The 23,590-nt window shown below is 40.0% G+C and overlaps 1 protein-coding gene across 1 annotated transcript in view; it reads right to left on the minus strand.

Moving 5' to 3' along the window:
* Window positions 1-318: 318 nt before the first annotated feature.
* The window catches only part of LOC136866127 (lipase 3), a 105,696-nt gene continuing 82,424 nt past the window's right edge, over window positions 319-23,590 (minus strand). Inside the window, exons 5-8 of the mRNA XM_067142817.2 lie at window positions 22,815-22,973; window positions 12,070-12,154; window positions 8,420-8,562; window positions 319-1,331 (exon numbers count right to left, since the gene is read on the minus strand). Coding sequence (XP_066998918.2) covers window positions 1,182-1,331; window positions 8,420-8,562; window positions 12,070-12,154; window positions 22,815-22,973 — 537 coding nt within the window. The 3' untranslated portion in view covers window positions 319-1,181. The remainder of the gene's footprint in view (window positions 1,332-8,419; window positions 8,563-12,069; window positions 12,155-22,814; window positions 22,974-23,590) is intronic.

Genomic DNA, 23,590 nt, shown 5'->3' on the forward strand with positions numbered 1-23,590 from the left:
AAAGGTTTAGTTCGTAATATGCCTAGGTGTGAGGTATTGTTTTGTGGAGCTTGGCATACGTTCAAAAACATGTTCCCCTAATTTTTTTGAACTGTGTACTTGTTGCATGTACAGTACCTATGTATCATATTACTACACTTAAGACATCTCCCCAACACATTCTAAAAAATTAACCGAAGCACCAGAAGACGCTCAAGATACGTTAAAAGTAAATTCTAAATTCAATACCATGTAATTATACATCATTAACACATCTAAAATAACCAGATCGCTAATAAAATAAACCACAACTTTATTCAACATATAAGATGCGAACAGATAATGAAATTGCAAATTCAAGCAACACGATTATTTCGTCAGCTCGCACACACGCGTAATGTAAACCAAATATAATGTAAACAAGGCCCAATATCCTCGCAATGCATGGCCCAAGATCAAGCCCATGTTATCATATCAGTAGCGTAGCCAGGTTCGACCGATGACGGAGGGAGAGGGGGAGGGATGATTGTTACAAAATTGTGATAGAACATACTGAAGGTGCATGTGCGTATATGGTGCGCGCATGCACGTTTGTCATAAGGAAACTGATACAGGTAAATTATGTTGATAATCAGATTGCAGTACAGGTTCATTACAAAATCTTGCTTTAAAATCCATAACAAAAACAATTTGATCAAAGTGAATAGTTTTACAGCGAATGGTATGTTCAGATTACAACCTAAAATCCAACTGTTGAGGCTTCTTAGAAAATAGATTCAAGGGCTCTGTTGGTTTTACAATTATATATCTGTGAATGTTCAGAAGAGCAAACTCATTGAGTCGATTTTCACTTGTTTATTATCAGTTTCCGTTTATTTATTTTTTGTAAAGATTCCATGGGGCGGGGGTTCTAAACCCCAGTAACTTGCCCCTTGGCTATCACCCTGTATCAGATATCGATATATGTCTTCAAGTCTGATAATATTGTAGCTGGTCTTGCCTTATACCCTTCCGAATGGTGGGGTTTTAACGGCGCCAAACTCTCGATACGATGTAAGGCTATTACTAGAATGTAACGATTACTATTTTATTTTCATAAATAAATTAAGAGTAAAAATTACATATGGTAAAAAGCAACATCACAAGTAAGATTTAGTACAAAAATTTAAATTACAATTAATACTATTATGTTTACACAAAGCTCAGTATTTTCTCAAAAGTTTGAGGATATCCTCATACACTAGGGACTTGGCGTTGATCGCCCAGGCGAAGTCTATGTGCGTGAACTCTTCATCCTTCACTTTCAAGTAAGCGACCACATTAGGTAGTACTTCCTTCGTTTTAACCACGTCCTGTAACAGACAAAGAATAGACCATAATTATGTTTCCTCCTCGTTAAGTTTAGTCTCTCACGATGGAAGTATCGAAGATTATCGTGTCGAAACCCGCCTCTCATTTTGATGGTTGATTCTGCATGGTGTAAGAACTCATGCAAAAATAAGCTGCTGCTTTGAACTGAAATCTAGGACCACACTACACACATAAATAATATTAATATGTTCGTGATGCAACTTGTTGGATTGGACGACACTAGCTGAATGGCTGCTAATTTTGAGTGCAAGCGGAGGAGCGGGGAGAGATAAGCCGGAGTGTCGGTTTACCAGGAAGTAATATAGCTATTTTGAGGACTGTTTACATGTGGAAGGAGCAGGTGGAAAGTTGGTTAGGAAGTCTAATTGGAAGCAAAAACATACATACTTACATATATCCTCATTCTAGATTGTTACACTCGCAATGTGTTCTTTAGATGGGGAGGTTTTAAACCCTATTCACGTGTTACAGTTCGCACTGAGTTATTCTCCGGGAGAAGTAAATTCCAAAGAAGAAGAAATGGGTCAGTTTGTAATTGATTTTATTTAGGCGTTTATCGTTTTACAGAGATGTCTCTGGATACAAATGAAAACAGCAATTAAAGCGACAGCTGCAGTGATTTTGGTTGCGAAACTCGTTCTTCGACCACCAATGGTGATGGAGGACCGAGTTTGAGACTCCAACATGAAATCCGGAATACAGTGATGCAGCAAGTCCGTCTCCGTGTAATTAATCGAGTTCAGGCTATGTTTCTAGAATAAAAAGGAAGCAACTCTCAGCACTGTTTAGAGGAATAAGTTGTCTAGTTCTGGATTAATGAAAGTGACAAGAAGCGGCGCTCATTTTCCATGTGCTTTACTGATCAGTGAATTATAACTAGAGCCCGAAATTTTAGAAATTTCAGCAATATATCGAGTAGCGAGAGGTAATTTACAAAATGGACGATGACGTGGATGTTAGGCCCCAACAACAAGCATCATTTACAAAAGTTCGGAAAAACTTCCCCTTGGTTACATCAGAACTTTACATGTGGAAGGAGCAGGTGGAAAGTTGGTTAGGAAGTCTAATTGGAAGCAAAAACATACATACTTACATATATCCTCATTCTAGATTGTTACAGCTTTCAGAGTTCAGTCTGCAAGTCTCTGTGAATTTACTAAATGCTGCTATAATCCTGTATTTGTAACAAGCTCTGGGGCCCTGTTTAGTTCTATACCTTCTATTTTTAAACCATTATAAATTGAGTCGAACCATCGTCTTCTTGGTCTCCCTCTACTTCTCCTACCCTCTATGACCGAGCCCATTCTTCTCCTAGGTAGCCTACCCTCCTATATTCCCTCACCCGATCACACCACCGAAGCGCGTTAATGCGTATGACTTCTCAATCGAATCCATTCCTAACTTGGTGTTTATCTCTTCATTCCGAGCACCTCCTGCCATTGTTCCCATCTGTCTGTACCAGCGATCATTCTCGCTACTTTTATATCTGTTACTTCTAACTTATGAATATGATATCTTGAGTCCACCCAGCTTCCACTCCCGTAAAGCAAGGTTGGTCTGTAAACAGTGTAAAGATAGTTTCATAGTTTATAGAAGTGTGTTCACTTCACCTCAGTGGTTTTGCTAGCGCCGCTACACACAGTCTTGCGCTCTGTAATGTAGGATTCTACGAAAAAGAAATTATGTTTGGGATTTTTTTTACAAATATGCAGCACCCTGGGTAATTTCCTTACCATTGTAATATACACACATAAACACATTCCAATATGTTAAATTCAGCTCTAAACACAGACAAAATAAGAATACAGTGTACATCATATTATCAAGACACCTGCTTCCTCAGACTTTTAATGCCACTCTCGATCATTATCAGGTGGTGAATCGTGTCGCCGGGCACGTTGGAAACGTGGTTTTGCCTTTTTCTCGTATGCTGCTTCTTCTTCTTCTTAATCTGTTTACCCTCCAGGGTCAGTTTTTCCTTCGGACTCAGCGAGGGATCCCACCTCTACCGCCTCAAGGGCAGTGTCCTGGAGTTTCAGACTTTGGGTCGGGGGATACAACTGGGGAGAATGCAGTACCCCGCCCAGGTGGCCTCACCTGCTATGCTGAACAGGGGCCTTGTGGAGGGATGGGAAGATTGGATGGGATAGGCAAGGAAGAGGGAAGGAAGCGTCCGTGGCCTTAAGTAAGGCACCATCCCGGCATTTGCCTGGAGGAGAAGTGGGAAACCACGGAAAACCACTTTCAGAATGGCTGAGGTGGGAATCGAACCCACTTATACTCAGTTGACCTCCCGAGGTTGAGTGTACCCCGTTCCAGTCCTCATACCACTTTTCAAATTTCGTGGCAGAGCCGGGAGTCGAACCTGGACCTCCAGGGGTGGCAGCTAATCACGCTAACCACTACACCACAGAGGCGGACTTTCTCGTATGCAGTCGGTGTAATTTCATGAAAGTTGACAATAAATGTTAGTTTTTGTTTTTTGTTTTTTGTAGAATATAAGCTTGCAAGTGTATTTATATGAGCCAGTGGACACTTGAATGAATATCCACAGCCTGTTATCAGTCATTCGACCGGGTCAGGAATGTAATGAATGAGGCCCCCATCTAGTGGCGAGGTTAAGAATTACGCTGGATGCCGAAGCCTGTCGCTCTCCTCTGGGGCAATGATAAATGACTGACAGATGGTATGAAATTATATTGGAGAGTGTTGCTGGAATGAAATATGACGGGAAAAACCGGAATACCCGGAGAAAAACCTATCCCGCCTCCGCTTTTTTCAACACACATTTCACATGGAGTGACCGGGATTTGAACCACAGAACCCAGCGGTGAGAGGCCGGCGTGCTGCCGCTTGAACCACGGAGGCTGTCATCAGTCGACACTTAGGATCTGTCATTATTCGCAGTAACGTGAAAATACAGTACGTTTGTTTTAATTTTGTTGTGAACCGAGTTTAAGTTGAACTACGGCAATGCCTCTCATACAACTATTTCTAAGGAGCAAAACTATAACAGAGAAATGGATTAGGACTATACATCGTGACTATTTTGAAGATGATGACAAAACAGTTGTGTGCGTACATCTTTTTGAGGATAAATCTGAGATTAGGGAAGACTTGTTTTCTAATTCTAAATGGTGAACCTATTCGTATATCTAAAAATAAAAGTACATTTAGATAGATGATTATTGATATGGTGATGTTCCGCCAGTGTTTATGTGCTTCAAAGTGTTGATATTTTTAGATGCAAGAATATTGTACAAGAATCTGTGCTTGCCTGCGGAAGCAAGTGGATCTTAGAGTGTAACAAAACCTATAAGTGTGACAGATGGAGTAAGCCAGAGAATTTGGTCAGTTATCTTGCCAAGTTATAGTGATTTATTTATTCATCGTATGGTTAAAATCATATCACAATATAATGTTGTATAGTTGTATAGGAGACCTTGTGAGCAATGGCTGTGCATGTGACAGGTGTAACATGGAACGTCGTCGTGAGCTGACACCATTCGAACGGGGTATGGTGGTCGGTGCCCGACGGATGGGAAGTGGGATTTCAGAAGTGGTGCGGGAATTCGGCTTCACACGGTCAACCGTGTCCAGGATGTATCGTGAATGGTTGAATGCGGGTGTCACCGTCCACAACAGACGAACAACCGGCCGTCCAGCCACCCTCAGTGACCGTGACGGGCGACATCTGAGATGGATTGTCAGTAGTGACAGACGGGCAACCGTGCAACAAATCACGGCTCAATTCAACACAGGTCGTGCTAGACACGTCTCCCAGTGGACAATCCGGTTTTTTTTGTTTTTTTTTGCTAGTTGCTTTACGTCGCACCGACACAGATAGGTCTTATGGCGACGATGGGACAGGGAAGGGCTAGGAGTGAGAAGGAAGCGGCCGTGGCCTTAAGGTACAGCCCCAGCATTTTCCTGGTGTGAAAATGGGAAACCACGGAAAACCATCTTCAGGGCTGCCGACAGTGGGGTTCGAACCTACTATCTCCCGAATACTGGATACTGGCCGCACTTAAGCGACTGCAGCTATCGAGCTCGGTGGACAATCCGTAGGAACATGGGTTCTATATGGGAGCCGGCGCCGCACAAGGGTGCCACTGTTAACCCAACGACATCCGGCACAACAACGCGCATTTGTCGCTAGTCACCAGGGATGAACACTGGAACAATGGCGTAACTTGGTATGGTCGGACGAATCACGATTTCAACTGCACCATGCCGATGGGAGGCACCGTGTATGGCGCAGACCACATGAAGCGATGGATCCTGCCTGCCTCAAAGGTGTAGTCCAGGGCACTGGTGTCTCTGTTATGGTCTGGGGTGCATTTTCGTGGTATGGAATGGGCCCCCTAGTTTTTCTGGAAGAGACTTTGAATGGTAGGCGGTATGTTGAGCTGCTCGGAGACAATCTCCATCCATTTTTGGCCTTCCAGCGCCCAGACGGTTCTGCGGTGTTTCAAGATGATAACGCGCCGCCACATCGCTCCCACGTCGCCCGGGAATGGTTCCAGGAACATGCAGCGGAGGTCCAACGACTGCCATGGCCACCCAGGAGCCCCGATATGAACCCTATCGAGCATATCTGGGATGTCCTGGAACGCAGGCTCCGTGCCATGGATCCTGCACTCACGAACAGACCAGCATTATTGGCGGCCGCTCTGTAAACGATTTGGTGTCAGCTGCGTCCAGAGGACTACCAGGGACTTGTCGACTCCCTTCCACGGCGCCTCGCTGCAGTTCGCAGGGCCAGAGGAGACCTCACACGCTATTAGGTGACTATCCCATGACATTTGCTAAGTCAGTGTACATTTATTGGGTCATCCTGAAGTAAATTAGAGCAATAAAACACCCAGAGTACAATAAGAGCGAAACATAACTTCACAAGATAACTAACGATATTTACAATACTAAACACAGAAAGTGTTACAATGATAGATATACACTGTTTGTATAAATAATACGAGGGGTGTAGAAGCAAAACTCACATTCTCCACTTTTCATTATTTACGGTAAAGCTGAATAAAACTCTCAAATGTGCACATCTGGACGAATCCTACTAGATACGTTTTTATTTACATCTTGAATGTGATAATAAATGCCGGAGAACATCTTTTCTTGTAGAAAGTAAATGTGAAGACGACAAATTACATTTTAAGTTTGGAGAATGTGAGTTTTGATCCACGTTTTTGGATAATGAGAGTTATGGAGCACAAGGCTGTGGATAATGTAAGTTTTGGTACAAACATTCTTATGTTTAGTATGCTATATGAAGCTAAGAAATTGGATTCAAACAGAAGCAAATAAATAATAGGAAAACGGACACTTGGATGTGAATAATGATAAAAATACAGTTTTTTAAACAGTAATGCATAATTTGTCCTTATGAAAATAGAATCTCTCATGAAACCTGAGAAGGTCTTGAGCTCCAACTATACGACATAAGAAGGCTCCCTGACTGTGATTTCATTCCGGAAACTTTGGTAACCTCTTTGAAGAATATCTGGAAGAAAACAAATTCAAAACATATAAATACAAAAACTTGGAATAGTGAAACCTTCTCTTAATACTCCATCTCCAGAGCAAGAAAGTGCACATCCAACTCACCTCATTTTTAAGCCTTGTTTCTTTTCCAGTTAGATTGATCTCTGCTCCTCTTCCGACCTCTTTCCTCCGGACAACATGGTTTCACACTTTCTTCCATTTATAACCGTTATTTTGGGGAACTATTTATCTTAAGTCAACAACTGATGTCCTGCTGAAGCCTTCACCTAACAATATGACAACCTGTAATCTAGTATAAACATGCGATATCCACAATGCACTCGGAAACAAGTGTAGCAACATGATTGGTGTAACCGGAGAGTGTAACTTTTGCTTCGTGCTGGGAAGTGGATAATGTGAGTTTTGCAACTAACCCTTAATTTCAGAATGATTTTATACAAGTGAAATGTTAGTTTCGCTACAGATGTTTCATTGGAAATGATGCCCATTAAGGCAGAGAACATGCCTTCACACAGAACTGAATATTGAAAAAAAATTGAGAATGTGAGTTTTGCTTCTACACCCCTCAACAGTTTATTCTATCCAGGAGGAACTCAGCTGGATATTGGATAATTGTATTGATAAAACTGGATCTCTCTAAAATAATACACAGTTATACAGAAGAAACAGTGACTAGGAGCAATTAACCGGTTCTTTAATATGTACATAATAATTTCGTGTTAGCCATACTAGCAGTCGGGGTACTTCAGCCACCATGTTTTTTATGTTATATTGTGAGTATTGAAATTAGTCTTGGCACAATTACGTGCACTCACAATGGTATACTGCGCCCATATTCCGAGTCCATTTGGATTAATTATTTAATTTAATAAATATTACATTGAAACACGGCTAACATAGCACATTTCAGTCTAAGTTCGGCGAGGGATAATCAAAAGAAGCCAGAAGAAGAAGTTGTAAGCAAACGAACAAGCTTAAGGCACGTTCTGTGTATACCACAAATGTACAGCACTTGCAAAGTAGCTTCAAATAAAACTAATTGGCCCGACAACTCTTCTCACGGGTAGCAGGAAACAGGGTGCAACAAGTGACACTCCCAGTCGCTTGACAAAGGCAGAGCAGAAGACGAAGAAAGAAAATCTGAAACAAGTGATGGAGCGGTACCTGACACCCCTTTTCATCGCCAGTTTCGCCCGAACGGAAGTACGTCAAAGACCCCCGCGGGCAAACTTGAGCCAATCACAACATTCAAATGTACTAGTTTGAAACCAGCGTCTAAGATAATTTAGTAAATATTAGACGTGTGGACGAAGCTAAAGAAGAAACAGTGTGCTCCAGACAGCACGGTAAATGATCATATTTTCTGTGCAATGTCTGTTATTAAGTATAAGATTTACAATCATATTTGAGAAAGTGCATAGCAATAACGCAGTATGCCGCGCTGTGAAAAACATTCAACACTTCGGCTTATTTTAATGTCTATAACAACTGAAGGGATAGGTATTCAAAGAATAATATATGTCTTTGAAATGTACTTAGCAGATGTATTTACCCGAGGGTCGACTACGATGTCATTCTGGCCGTACATTATTGCAACAGGAACAGTAATCTTGCTCATGTCGTACTGCGGAGGTGTGCGAGAGCTGTACACAAGGAGATTCTTCTCTTCTCCATAATCGTACTTCCTGAATTCACCTGTAAATAAAAAGTACAGTTCTAATTTGCTGCTACAAGTTAAACATTAAAGAAGTCATTCATAACAAGGACCACAGATCTGGAAACTTGTTATAGTTTCTTGTATAATAAAACTACGTTGTAGTGATCAAGCCGGAAGCTTTGTACACTGCTGAAACGTTGGATCTAACAAGAACAACAACTTGAAAAGAAACGGAGAAAAATGACTGTATGTTAATACACTACTCTGACTGAAAGAAGGAAGATACAGCTATGGGGTCACCGATATTTTGATACTCTGGGAGCTTCATCTACGTCAAAAATAAACAGGTACGTGCCCGAGGGTTTGTGCAATTGTGCACGATAGAATTGCAATTTAAATTTAACAGACAGTTTTCCTTTTGGCAATTTGTAGTTGTATTTATGCAGTACCACTAATTTAGTGCTTACCTTTACTGAATTACACTCGGGCATCCCGGGTTCGAGGCGAGTGGATAGATAAAGCTTGCGCTTGTTGTTGTCGTCGAGATGTTTACCAAACAAGAGTTGCCTCAAGATATTCACTGTAGCGTTTTATCATATGCAACACAGTTTTTTAAATATCAAGTTTATTACAATCCAAACCTACTTACAATTTCATACTTTAAAAAAATACCAGCTAAACTCGGCCACGCTTCGCTGTGGCTCAGTGTGATATAGAACGAATGGCTAAGTAAATAAATATATTCCAGCGAACATAGATTCACCGAGAAAACACATCATTCAGTTCAATAACATGCTTTGCGTTGCTTGGTCTATGCTGTGAAATGAAATAAGAGGAAGAAAAAAAAATGTTTTTCACAGAAAATCATTTTTTGTTTGTCCGTTTTTTTCATAAACATAAAGATCAGATAGTTCACTAACTCTGAAGCATACGACGTATAATTGTCTATGGGAGAAGCAATCGCGTTTTAAATTCAAACCGGACACTTGCAAATATTGCCGTTGCGCTTTATCGATAGTCATAGCGAACGCAAGGCGTTTTTGAAACTGAAGTCGTTTAAACTCGAACGTTATGTCGGTCGGAATGAGTGGAATTCGTGGAAGTAGAACGTCTTCACGTTTATGAGGTCCAATCAGAATTGTTACTTCAATTAGATTGTTCATGAATGTTTTTAATTACTAATGGTGTTTTGCCGGACTGAGTGGCTCAGACGGTTTAGGGGTTGGCCTTCTGACCCCAACTTGGCAGGTTCGATCCTGGCTCAGTCCGGTGGTATTTGAAGGTGCTCAAATACGTCAGCCTCGTGTCGGTAGATTTACTGGCACGTAAAACAACACTTGCGGGACAAAACTCCGGCACTTCGGCGTCTCCGAAAACCGTAAAAGTAGTTAGTGGGATGTAAAGCCATTATTATTATTATTATTATTATTATTATTATTATTATTATTATTATTAATGGTGTGCCATGCATAACTTTGGCTGTTTGATGTTTCGGAATAATATAAATTGGCACTCCGATTTTCAAATTCAGAATGTGTGACGGTAATACGGGAATACTGAGAGAATAAGAAATTCCGTTGGAAAATTTCCTACTTCACTTTGGTTCATTACGGACTACTACTACTACTACGGAAATGTTTTCATTCCTCCCCTGAAGGGGGAGGCGGGCCCCTTAGACAGTGACCCTGTCTCTCAGGCCGGGAGATTTGTTACGGTGAAGGAGATGCCCGGAGAAGGTGAGAGAGTTGGCGGCCGTGGCCTATACTAGGAACTGTCCCGGCATTCGCCTTAATACAGGAGAATGGAAAACCACGGAAATCCATTCTCAAGACAGCTGTGGAGATAAGACATCCTTAGCACCGCTAGGAGAGCGGAAGACATGCAAAAATAATCGAAAACAGCCAATATTAGTGTCGAATCCATAGTTTACGGCAGGGCCTCTCAAACGCCCAAAATCTCACGCGTGCAGAGCGAGGCGCAAGAGCTCCGTGCACTGTGCATCGGTGCCGCTCGGTATGGCTCGGATCAACGCTTCGTCTCTGGGCTACTCGGCTATGCTCGGCTCTACTCGGCTATACTCGGCTCAACTCAGCCCGGATTTGGAGCGCTACGGCGCAAGTGGGGGAGAGGGAGACAGGGGGAGCGAGCGAGACAGGCGTGAGGAAAGAGAGAGTAAGCGCTATTGCTCCAAATCGAGGAGTGGGGGGGTATGCACTCTGGTCAACCAAGCCAAGTCGTCTTTTGTACCGTGCACAGTGCATGCACCACGCGCATGCACCCTGAGAGGCCCTGGTTTACGGGGTTGTTCAGATGAACTGTGACACTCTGGATGTCGTTTAAGTCCAAGTTTAGCAGGGCTTCAGAAGGAGTAAAAAATAAAATGTCCAAAATGACTGAGACGAGTATTGAGTCTATAGTTTTCGGGATCCCTAGGCTGACTGGTGACAGTCCCAGTGTACATCATGTCTATAGCGCGACGTGTATAGCGTAATTACTTTTATAATTTGTTTGAAAGGTCCAACCACTTTCCAGACAATCTGGGGTGCCACAAGTAAACAGTTTAATGGGAATCTAATTAATATCATCAAACTTTAAATATTCCTAAATCTACAAAAGAGATCGTAAACTAACAATCAACGTCACAATAAAGAAATCTACAAAAAATCAATTTTTTTTTGCTAGGGGCTTTACGTCGCACCGACACAGATAGGTCTTATGGCGACGATGGGATAGGAAAGGCCTGGGAGTTGGAAGGAAGCGGCCGTGGCCTTAATTAAGGTACAGCCCCAGCATTTGCCTGGTGTGAAAATGGGAAACCACGGAAAACCATTTTCAGGGCTGCCAATAGTGGGATTCGAACCTACTATCTCCCGGATGCAAGCTCACAGCCGCGCGCCTCTACGCGCACGGCCAACTCGCCCGGTAAAAAATCAATTCAAACGGGTAATATAAATACTAAAGGTAAATATTAAAAAATAAAAATGTACCCGAGCAGAGACGGGCACTACAGCTAGTAATAAATAAAATGCATAGCTAGTGCTTCTTTTCTACTGAAGGAGAAATGTCTGCAATATAGTTGCTAGCAGCGAGTTATACTTGTATGTATGTGTGTTGGGTATTCAGCCCGAAGGCTGGTTTGATCCTCCACAGCTCCACCAACAGCTGTTATGAATAGCCTAAGCGTCACTGAAGAGGCATACTAGGGAAATGAGGAGTGAGATAGTTTTCCGTTGCTTTCCTCAACGAGCAAGAAGTTACTATTACATATCAGTCTTCCAAGCCCACTGAAATGCATGTACCAACTGACCCTATGAGCGATATTTTCAAACCATTCATAACATGGACTGGCTGCATAAGGAATGGCATTACTAGCATCGCTCACACCTCGGTCACTTTCATATGGTCAAAGCCAAGGATGAGACGGAGACAGGTCAATGAAAGTAACAAACTTGTTCTAGTCCATACCAGAAGGCATAGTGCACTGTAAACACTACATCTCGCCAGCAAAGGCTACTTAAGACTACCATTACCGTGCAGCCTCTTACCTGAGTTGATGTTCTGGCCGAAGTGCTGGAAAGTCTTTATCGAGGCTCCGGCAGGCGCATGGCTCAGGATGAGAGGAAGTGCTGACTGTAATGAAAAGCAGTGCCTGATCACAAGAGGACAGGAAATGTTTACCACAAACGTGGCACGGACCACCAAAATGACATATCGATTACTAAAAATAAAATATAATTAAATAAACAATACGAGTAATTCAACGGGAATGAGGTTGAATACTTCACGTTTTTATAAGATTATTCTTGGGATGCCTAGTCAAGACAGCCAATGAGTACTTAGTTCATCGTATGACACTATTACAATAACCCATCAAGTATTCCCTGACAAGGAAACTGTTTGGGTTATACCAGATCGATTGCAATGGAACTGAGTAGGATGATCAACTAGAGCAACATAAAATGAATGCTAATAGTCATTATACCGTAAAAATAATATCTACACTTTTAAAAAATAGATTTAATTTGCAGCAGTTTTAAATGAAGTGCAGTTAAACCAGGCAGGAGTATTAAACAGGACATCAGAGCATCGCTGCACACCTGTGACTGTTACATAGGCTGGTCCACAACATGACAAGGCGAGTTATTCTGAACAGAAATCTGGCAACTTTATTGTTTGAGCTAATAAAATATTATATTAATAGCTCTTTTATTTTGTACACATATCCTGAAGAGGCGAATTATAATTGAATTAATAAGTTTACATGTATTCTATATACAGTATTCTGAATCTCTTCCAACAAAGAACAAAGTACAAGACTTCCCAGTAATCCAGCAAAAACACTTAAAGGCATGGTTTGTTTGCTGATGTTTCTGATAAGGTTTCTCGCAGCTGCGAAGCAGATAAACTAAGGACAACCAGGGGAACTTTTCATAAATTTACAGCGCAGTAAGAGTGACAGGGAAAATGAACTGTGTAAATGAGAAGAATGAACTTTTCCAGAAAATTCGAGTCTTAACTAATCAATTGTCTGATGACACAGACTTGGGCTATTTACTGCATTTTCAACTACAGGCAATAGTTAATGGTAACTTCGAGATTTCAAGAATCACTTCTAATTATGTGAGTTTCTGCACCACCCAAGAGGGTTATTAATAATATGGTTTGATTTATTTCAACAAGTGCGACGTACAATAACTTTCGTGTCATAGTTACAACCACGTGACTTGTAGTGAAGCCACTATAATGTGTCTCCGCTAGAAGATGAATCACTAAGGACGCACATCAGATTTTAAATAGTTATGATCGAAAGAGGAAAAGTGTAACCTTTGATGTCCGTGCGGATGTTTACGATGTAAAATACTCCAGAGTGTAGAAATCGAACCAACCATCCGCCAAGAAGGACGCTGTGAAGGCCCTCCCGTCGCAGAAGGAAGTAGTTCTAGCCAAAGGCTTAAATGCACACGGAGCATCTATTCGATAATCAGTCGTTCACACAGTCTTGCAATTCTTTGTGATTGTTCGCGCTTGGTTTATGTTAAAGCCCTGTGACGAATGAGTTTCACTGAATAGAATAGTTCACTCTTCAGAAGCATTTTCTCTCACTGCGGTGTATTAGAGAATCTAGTTCTTATAATAATTCAGCGTGCGGAACAGTTTATAGAACCGTTTATATGTATTTATTAAGTAGCAGAAGATGCTTTTAGACACTTCAATAAGTGACCCCAAAGAAAAAAGCAAGGGAGCGCATTAACATTGTTTGTTCCAGTATTGAAAAGTGCGTGGTAAATGAATTGTCAGGTGGAGCTAAACTCGAAATATTTAAATAACCGACACAGCTGAGAGTCATAAAAGCATTAATCGCCCCTGCCCAACTAAGAAGAGCGAGAATTGAAAGGTAAAGCAGTTAGACAAACGGCACAATGCCGCTGCACTAAGAAATCCCGGATGGTCGACTTGTAGGTTATGACGGACGAATGATACAGTGGATAAATTAGTTATAGCTTGTGTAAATTAACACAAATTGATCTGTATTTAATTTATATTTTTCCTATTGTCAGTATTACCGGTGTATTAAGAAGATCTTCAAATGTGCGTTCACTGGATTAACCTGGGTCCCATTGCTGTTTACATTGCTTAAGTCCATAAATCTGGGCGCAGCGGTAGGTAAATGATTGCTGACCATGGATATCGTCATCAATATGCAAGTCCATAAATTTAAGAATGTTGTCTCTGCTTGTAGACATGTAAAATAGCAGTAGCTAGTCGCCATCCTCTTGATAATAATACTAATAATAATGATTATAATGCTTTGGTAGCAATATATTCAAGATTTATTCCCTTAGGAAACTGTACGCGTCCATTTAACTTTTCTTATGATTTATTCCAAGTCCAAAGATGACGATAGAAATGAGTTAAAGTCAATTATTAGTACAATTTAATTAAGACGAGGGTGGTTCCGTTTTATTTACGATCAGTTTTCATTTTTTTTTTGTTTCACGATTGTACCGTGATGTCAGGTATTCTACGTCGTTATATATTTTGGGAGTAATAATATATTATTTTGGAGAGGTTTGGTCGTATAATACTCAGACTCAAGATAGAGAGACCCTGTTAGAAATGTAGTTCATTCCAGGGCCTCCGGAGTCAAGGAGAAAGATGCTGAAGAGTTAACTTTGGAGGGTAGCCATAATCTACATTTCTAACTGGGTGTGTCTAGTTTATGTTAAGTTACTATGGAGTGACAGTTGCAATTAAAATCTTTGTTATTGCTCTGAAGGTGGTGGTGGTAGTGATTATTGTTTTAAGAGGAAGTACAACTAAGCAACCATCCTCTATATAACACTAGCTGATGTACCCGTGCTTCGCTACGGGGTTCTCAGAAAGACTGACTTTGTGGTTTTCCTAGCCTGAAATCAACATAGGTCATTACAAAAATGTAAGTATGAATGTAGCGATTAAAAGCAATGCCATCATATAAAATACTCGATCAAATGGAAAGCCGCACGTTTTATCACTTTTAACGAACAGTGCTGCGGTTAGATTGCGGTGCCAATCTAATAGTCCAAAGTTCCAGAGCTGGGATGACCAGGCCGTAGATTGCCATGAACACTCATCTGCCATTATTCCGCTAAATATGCACACTGTTCATTCCAATCAGTGCCTCGAGACTGAATAGCCCGAATGCTATGATGATCCAGTGTGTTACGTACCAGTAGTATCAGAAAATTTATAAACCAGGGGAATGGCATGCTAAAGAAGAAAGTTATCTAACTCCCCAGCTACTTCCCATCAATATTCAGATAGGCTGTTACACTCTGTACGACTGGGCGAGTTGACCGTGTGGTTACCGGTGCGCAGCTGTGTGCTTGTATCCGAGAGATAGTGGATTCGAACCCCATTGTCGGCAGCGCTGAAGATTGTATTCCGTGGTTTCCCACTTTCACACCAGTCAAATGCTGGGCCTGTACTTTAATTAAGGCCTAAGGCACTCGTAGCCCTTTCCTATCCCATCGTCGCCATAAAACCTATCTATGTCGGTGCAACGCAAATCAAATAAAAAATACTCTGTACACAGCAGTAATCCTATCTACCGGAGATTAAGGGCAACAGAAGACACAAAGCTCATCACGACAAACAATGGTCAATGTAATGTTATTGTTGATCAATGTTATGAGCTTTCTATATTGTAGGCCTTCACATGTATGCCCGAGTGCACCAAGCTCGGTAATTATCAGCCTTTACGAAACCGTGGTAAAACTTTTACCGTGGTATTGTCGTAAAAGCAGTGCACCATTACTATCGCCCGGTTTCGTTACCGCGGTTTCTAGACGCTTGATTTTCTCGCTATTATTCCCCTCGGAAGAAATTCGAAGTAGTATTCAGGAAGCAGTGATCATTTCGACAGTCACTTGTCTTTAGTTTATCCAGCCAGCAGTGATCGTTTCGACAGTCACTTGTCCCTCGTGTTTACATTTTGTGACAGCGCAAGCAAGTTATCGACTCCTTAAAATGGAAAGTAATGTTCGACATGTTTTGAATGTTACATCGAAGTCCTAAAGACATGGAAGGGGACCTCCTTTTCCACACACAATATTGTCTCTCGACAACATTCCTTGTGGCAATATGGGCTCTGTTATATCGTTGTTCTGCTGGGGAGGTGGGATTCTGAACAGGTGTAAGGAGGAAGGATTTACACGGGTAACCTCCATCACCCAAAATATAGCCATTAGCTATTTCTCTCGTCTCGAGACGCGCTCTCAGCCGAGAATTGTGAAATATTGTGCTAACATGAGTCGACCCTGGCCATCTTGCTACAATATCTCGTATCGTGAGGTTCGAATCACTCACAGTTTGCATGTTTAGCGAGAAATAACCTTTCCTATTTCTAAATACCTCCCCATTTTCACCTCCGGGAGACTGTATTCGCACATGAGTGCAGTCCAGCGCACGCAATACACCAAGGAACCCAGCTATTGTATGAAACCCTTCCATAACCTCTCTTTGTTCTCGCTGCGTAAGTGAAAGTTGAATGAACTGTGGCGATAACGACGCAAGTAGATCAGAAACCTTGTGTATTATGCGGCATACAGTTGTTCTGTCAACATCACAGACGTCACCGATCACTCCTTGAAATGTTCGAGTTGCATAGAACCGCAGCGCTATTAAAAGACGATTTCTAGGCGACATAGAACAGTTTCTCCCAGTCGGGCATTCCAATTGTTCACCATTTAAATCTTCTCTGGAACGAAACATCGCTTAATTCTTCAAATATATCGCGTCTCTCTTCTATAATTCTCCCTTCATTTCGTTCAAACTGATTAAGATACTGGAGATATAACCTATAGTTGTTAAGCTCCATCTTGGAATCTTTAACCACAGAGCACAAATAAACTTTACCGCGGTTTTCTTAGTTAACCGCTCGCTCACGCGCGGTAAACATTATACCGCGGTAAAATGTCGGTAAACTCGAAACCGAGCTTGGTGCAACAGAAATACGACTTTACCCTGGTAAAATTGTGAAGTTTACCGCGGTATTCTCTTTACCGAGGTTGGTGCACTCGGGCATTCGTTTTCTTTCGACTCTATGATTTGTAAAATATTTTATACCATAAACTGTAGTTTCTTATTCTCCGACTTTACATACCGATTTTCATTAAATAATGTTTACCCATTTTGTCGTTACTCGGCGCTGATATGTACTTAGTAACAAAAATCCAAATACATGAATATCTTTGTGATCATAGCCAGTACGGTAACAATGTATAAGACATGAATAATAGGAAATTGAATACTATATAACCTTAGTTATGTAGCATTCATCGATTACACCTCTAATAAGAAATATTTGAGAATTACATTTTAGGCCTTCCCCTAAACTACCATGTCACTCAGGGTGAATAAAATAATTTACAGCCTAGACTATAGCGACTTATTTCCTGACTTTGCATACCGATTTTCATCAAGGTAGGACTACTAATAACAACAATATTTGAGAATTAAATTTTAGGCCTTCCCCTAAACTACCATTTTCCTCAGCGTGAATACAATTATTGATAGCCCAGATTGTAGCAACTTATTCCCCAACTTCGCATACCCATTTTCTTTAAAATACGACCACTAATAACATAAATAGTTGAGAATTCAATTTTAGGCCTTCCCCTAAACTACCATTTTACTCAGCGTGAGTAAAATGATTTATAGCGTAGATTGTAGAGGCTCATCCCCCGACTTCACATACCGATTTTCATTAGACCACTAATAGCATAAATAGTTGAGAATTCAATTTTAGGCCTTCCCCTAAACTACCATTTCACTCAGCGTGAGTAAAATGATTTATAGCCTAGATTGTAGAGGCTCATCCCCCGACTTCACATACCGATTTTCATTAGACCACTAATAACATAAATAGTTGAGAATTCAATTTTAGGCCTTCCCCTAAACTACCATTTCACTCAGCGTGAGTAAAATGATTTATAGCCTAGATTGTAGAGGCTCATCCCCTGACTTCACATACCGATTTTCATTCAATTCTCTTCAACCGTTTTCTCGTGATGCGTGTACAGACAGACAGACAGACAGACAGACAGACAGACAGACAGACAGACAGACAGACAGACAGACAGACAGACAGACAGACAGACAGACAGACAGACAGACAGACAGACAGACAGACAGACAGACAGACAGACAGACAGAAATTACGGAAAACTGAAAAGTGCATTTTCTTGTTACTATGGACATGACTGATACAGAAATACCATTATTTTCAAATTCTGAGCAATGTACAGACAAAACTCTTATTTTATATATATAGATTAATCAGAGGGGAAAAATGGAAGGGATCCGACACTTCGAAAAATGAAGATATCGTTGTTGTTGTTGTTGTTTATTGTTTAAAGGGGCCTAATATCGAGGTAATCGGCCAATGAAGATATCGGCCAACGAAGATATCGGCCAAAGGAAGACAAGGGCCACGAAGGGCGTGAAAATGAAAGATTCCCTAGCCCTCGCAAACCTAATAGCGTCGGGGTTGGAAAAGAACAAGTGTTGACTAAGGGAGGTCGGATAGAATATATGAAATTGAGGAGCCTGGCACAAGTAAGTGGAAGCAATGCCAGGACTCAGCTAAGGGCCCCGTGATCACCAACCCACGCTTCAAAGTTTAGAGCACCTGGGGCCATTTTAGTCGCCTATTACTACAGACAGGGGATACCGCGGGTGTTATTCTACCGCCTCCACCCACAGGGGGTATTGGTCTGAAGACGATCTTGGTTGCAGGTTCGAAACACGTCAGCTTATAATAAATATTACATGACCTAACATCCCCAAAATGATACATTATAATATTATTTAGTGGTTGTGAAAATTTGCGTTTTAATAATAATAATAATAATAATAATAATAATAATAATAATAATAATAATAATAATGTATTTTCCCGAAGTAAAGATGCTTAGAATGTTATAACGATAAACCAAAGTGTTTGCTAAAGGAAATAATAAATTAATTGGGAACAAAGTTTAAATAATGTAATAGGAAATACTTTTGAGCTAATGTAAATAAATGAATGTGATACAGAATTTGTGGATGTTGTGCGCTAGAATAATTTTTATGGAAATAGAACGGTCTAATTATTGGAGAAGGAGTTACAGAAGAAGGATGTGTGTCCCCAAATGATATTTGAGAGATGTTGAGTCGTATTATAGTCTCAGTGATGGAATGTATCCCCGTGTGTGAGGGTGGATTTATATGTATTTGCCTCTAGGAAAAATTACGATATTCTAAGTGGAATAAATAAAGGCGAGAATTCCTCACTATAAAGTTGATTTTAAAAGGGGCAAAAGTGATGAATATGACAGAGGAAATGTTGTTCTAAGATATAAATGCTCTCCGTTAGACCGAACTTTTGATGATCGCCACAACATGCGTGTAAATTCCATTTGCAAGTCAATGACGTTTACTTGGTTCTGTTGATAATCCTATGAGCTCATTAAGATATTAGGAGAAACAACATGATAGTTTGATGCCCAAGTTTAATAACAGGGAATTTTAAGTGAATATTTAGAACACGATTTTTGCTATATTTGGTTACTTTTGACTTAGAGTGATTTTTAGGTGTTTTGGAGATATCAATCAATCATTACTGAGTAAGACACATTTCATTATTGTATTTAAGATATTGTATTTCGTCAAGGTAATTTAAGGAAAGTGTGTTGTATGTGAAATTGAGTCATAATTTAAATTCTGATAATACACAAAATGATCATGATTAAAACGTTACGCCATGGTCAATGGATGCCTTGAATGAGGTATGTTTAGTCACAGAGGCTCGCTTGAAATAAAATACAGATGATAATAATGCTAATTAAGAAATAATCAATGTTTAAATCAAAACGCGGAAACTTAACACTTGTACATTAGTTTTAGAGAGTGTGTTTCTATGTATTTTTATAGGTCTTTGCGCGTATTGTGTGCGATTTAAGTTTTTTCGTATGGATGTTTTAACTGCGTGTTGGTATTTCTCGTTTGTGCTTTTTTTTGTGTCAAGCCGACGTTGTACATAGTGTACATAAATGACCCGCGATGCTGCTTGTACAGGGATAAAATACGGATTAGGTTGATCATTAGTGCAGGTTAAGTGTAAACATCATTCTTAAAATGATAGCATTATTCCAAGAGGTAATCACTGAACAGATCCTCATCATATTGTGATTATTGGCTCATTGTGGCCACTTGATTATCTGTGGTCATACTTTCAGGTATTAAAGCTCAATGAAGAGTTAATGTGGAAATTAATGGGTGATTGATGTTTAATTAGCTGATTGACAAGTATAACATCGCAACCGTCTGCTCAGCTAACAGCATGTTTTGATAAAGCAAGTAGAATGGACTTAGAACAATTAGAAGTATGAATAAGTATTATAAATTTGTAAAGTATCATGAAGTAGAATTGTGAGAGAAAGTATACTCATCGCCAAAGTTACCTAGTGTCTTGTTTCGTGTGGATAATAATTCCTGAGGGAGGTTTTAATCCATGAGAGTCATAAAAGGATTAATTTAGTGGAAGGTCCAAAGTTCGATGTCCAGAGTGACATAACATTATTCTTGTAAAGAAGTATCAGATGCTACTGACCATGAAAATTACGTGTGCTTCATTACGGTAATAGTTTCCAATTTGATATTTTGGAATTTGAAAATATCGTGTAGATTCAGTTTTAAACAATGCTATTTTAACGGAGTTAACGAAAGCTTTACTTCATGAAATTCAAGTAATTACAATGTAATTTGAAATGAATCAATTAAAACATTTGTGAGTAATTGAAGTAATCAATTGCTTTTCATTAAGTATAATATAGTATAAATTTATTGACTGCAAGTTCAGAGTGAGGCTACGTTGGTCAAGTGGCACACTAACTGTAAACTTATGTTAATATTTTGAATCACAATTTTATCCAAATTTTACTCAATTTTAGCTGAATCTCAATTTACTTGAACATAATATTTATTCAGTTCACTGTTTATATAATTTTATATGTTTAATTTTTCATGATAATTCAATTATTACAGTTTCATTTAATTTAATACAGTTCTAATTAATTTTGATTTCCGTTGTTAAATAAGTTCGTCATAAAGAATCTGTCTGGTTTTTCTTATTTAGTAGCTTAGCCCACAGATTAGGATCATTTATGTACCCAGAACCAAGGCAAAGTAACGGACGGTCTGCGCCCTTGCGATGTCAATGATTTCATACTAAATAATATTTTGGCTTTCATTATAAACGATACTCAAGTATTAAAACTGTAATCATGTTATATATTTATTTACTCCACGTGTTATCAAAACAGTTCTGTAGAGCGCGAAATCTTGTTTGTGTTGTCAAAATATAATTTTTAGTAAGTGGTGTTTCATGGAACTCGTGTTAACATCAGGCATCTAACTACTTTTCAACAATATTGATCTTACGGCAAAACGATTACAACCATTAAATTTACGATATATCAATTGATTATTCATCCCAGTCTCATTGAAATCTGTTCGGTCCAGCCCAAACAGATCCCTTGTTAGTATGCAGGCTCTACTCCACAACAACTTTGGGTTTGGTCACCTAACGTTGGTCCGTGAGGAATAAAACATTCTACTTCTCCCCCATTACAATTAAACTAGCGATTCATAGTTATTTTCTGACTATTTAGCTGTATTCTGCTTTGCCACGCATGTAGTGAAGAGACCCACCTTGCAGTCATCTTAAACCGTTTCAATCCCAAGTTCTTTTCCTAAGAATACCTTGTATTTACAAAGGTCCTGAACAATCATGGACCGATAATATTAGCAATAGTTTTCTCTTGGCTCTTTTACCAGAATGTGACCATTACATGATAAATGTCTACAGCATATTTTACTCCAAATTATCATCAGTATACTAATAAAAGTTAGGCTCATCATCAAATCCTAAAAAAACCAAACCAAACCCCACGGCACTTAACGCCCTTGAAAGGGCCTTAGCCTGCCCAGCGACCACTGCTCAGCCCGAAGGCCTGCAGATTACGAGGGGTCGTGTGGTCAGCACGACGTATCATCTCGCCCGTTTTTCTGGGCTTTCGAGACCAGGCCCGCCATCTCACCGTCAGATAGCTCCTCAACTGTAATCACGTAGGTTGGATGAACCTCGAACCAGCCCTTAGGTCGAAAGAAAATCCCTGACCTGGCCTGGAATCGAACCCAGGGCCTCCGGGCGAGAGGCAGGCACGCTACCCCTACACCACGGGGCCGGCAGATCATCATACCTTAACAATTTAAAAATATAAACTTCCTTCATACTTTATTTACTTTTCTGCGCACCCATCTCAGAATACAGCTGTGAAGGAAGAACACAAGGTACATTATTATCGGCAAATTACGATAAGGTGATTTATGAATCGTCCATCGTCTGAACAATTACAGCGTCAGACTGAACTCGGAAGTGGAGAAGAGTGCACCGCTTGAAATCCGAGTTAACTCGTCTTTGGGACAACGGTGGACATCTTGACACCCGAGTTAAATCGGGCATGGGGTGGGAAAGATTATACTCGCATGCAGGGAGCATTTTTATTGAGTTGTGAGGAGTTGAACTATTGCCAACATTTACGTTGTATCACGAAAGGCACAGCTACTAGATTTCGGAATGTAATTAACATTTTATTTTATCTTAAGATTGTAAGGTTAATAGGGCAATATCGTGAAAGTACAGTATAGGCATTTACGAACCATGATGACTGCATTTACAGTATTTAACCATTGATTGTTTACTTACTGCATTTGTTTCCTTCTGGTTATAGGCCACGTTAAGGTCCAAGATGTTGATGCAGATAGGTTGAGTAACAGCTCCATCCGAACAAATATGCCGTCCAACGAATGTGATTAGCCCCGTACGGGGTAAAATCTGGTATATTCCGAACAGGTTTAACAGCCACTGAAACACAAGGACCTGTGTTACAAAGTTGAGATTTTTCTTTTAGCCTTGTCAGACCAAAAAATAACATTTTTACAAAAACTGAGTTCTATATTTCTTCGTGTTGGAATTATGAAACATATTCATAAAAATTAAGACAGTTTCTTTCTACAAATTTAGGACCTATACATTTGAGGATTAGGATCATAATCGTATCAATTTCCTTGCCTACGTCGTAGCAGCACCCTTTTTGTGGGTGATTTTCGACAAAAGAGTAGTATTATGAAAATTTTGCCAACTATGGGCTGGAAGCTCTAAGGAGACGAGCTGCTCGATTAAGTGGTATGTTCTGAGCTATCCGCGGAGAAATATGTTGGAATCACATTAGTAGACGAATAAGCATTAATAGACCTTTTACAAAGAGGAAACATCACAAAATGAAAATAATGTTGGAATTCAAGACAAATATTCGTTATAGGAAGATGAATTATGGGTTGGAATAATTTGCCAAGGGAGATGTTTTATACATTTCTAACGTTTTTGAAATCATAAGATGACTATATATTATATCAGAGAGAGAGCTGTTACCGTTGCGACCATTTTATTGAAGTAAATATAGTTTGACCTGACGCAAGTTG

This window comes from Anabrus simplex, chromosome 3 (genome assembly GCF_040414725.1).
Source record: "Anabrus simplex isolate iqAnaSimp1 chromosome 3, ASM4041472v1, whole genome shotgun sequence".
Lineage (NCBI taxonomy): Eukaryota > Metazoa > Arthropoda > Insecta > Orthoptera > Tettigoniidae > Anabrus > Anabrus simplex.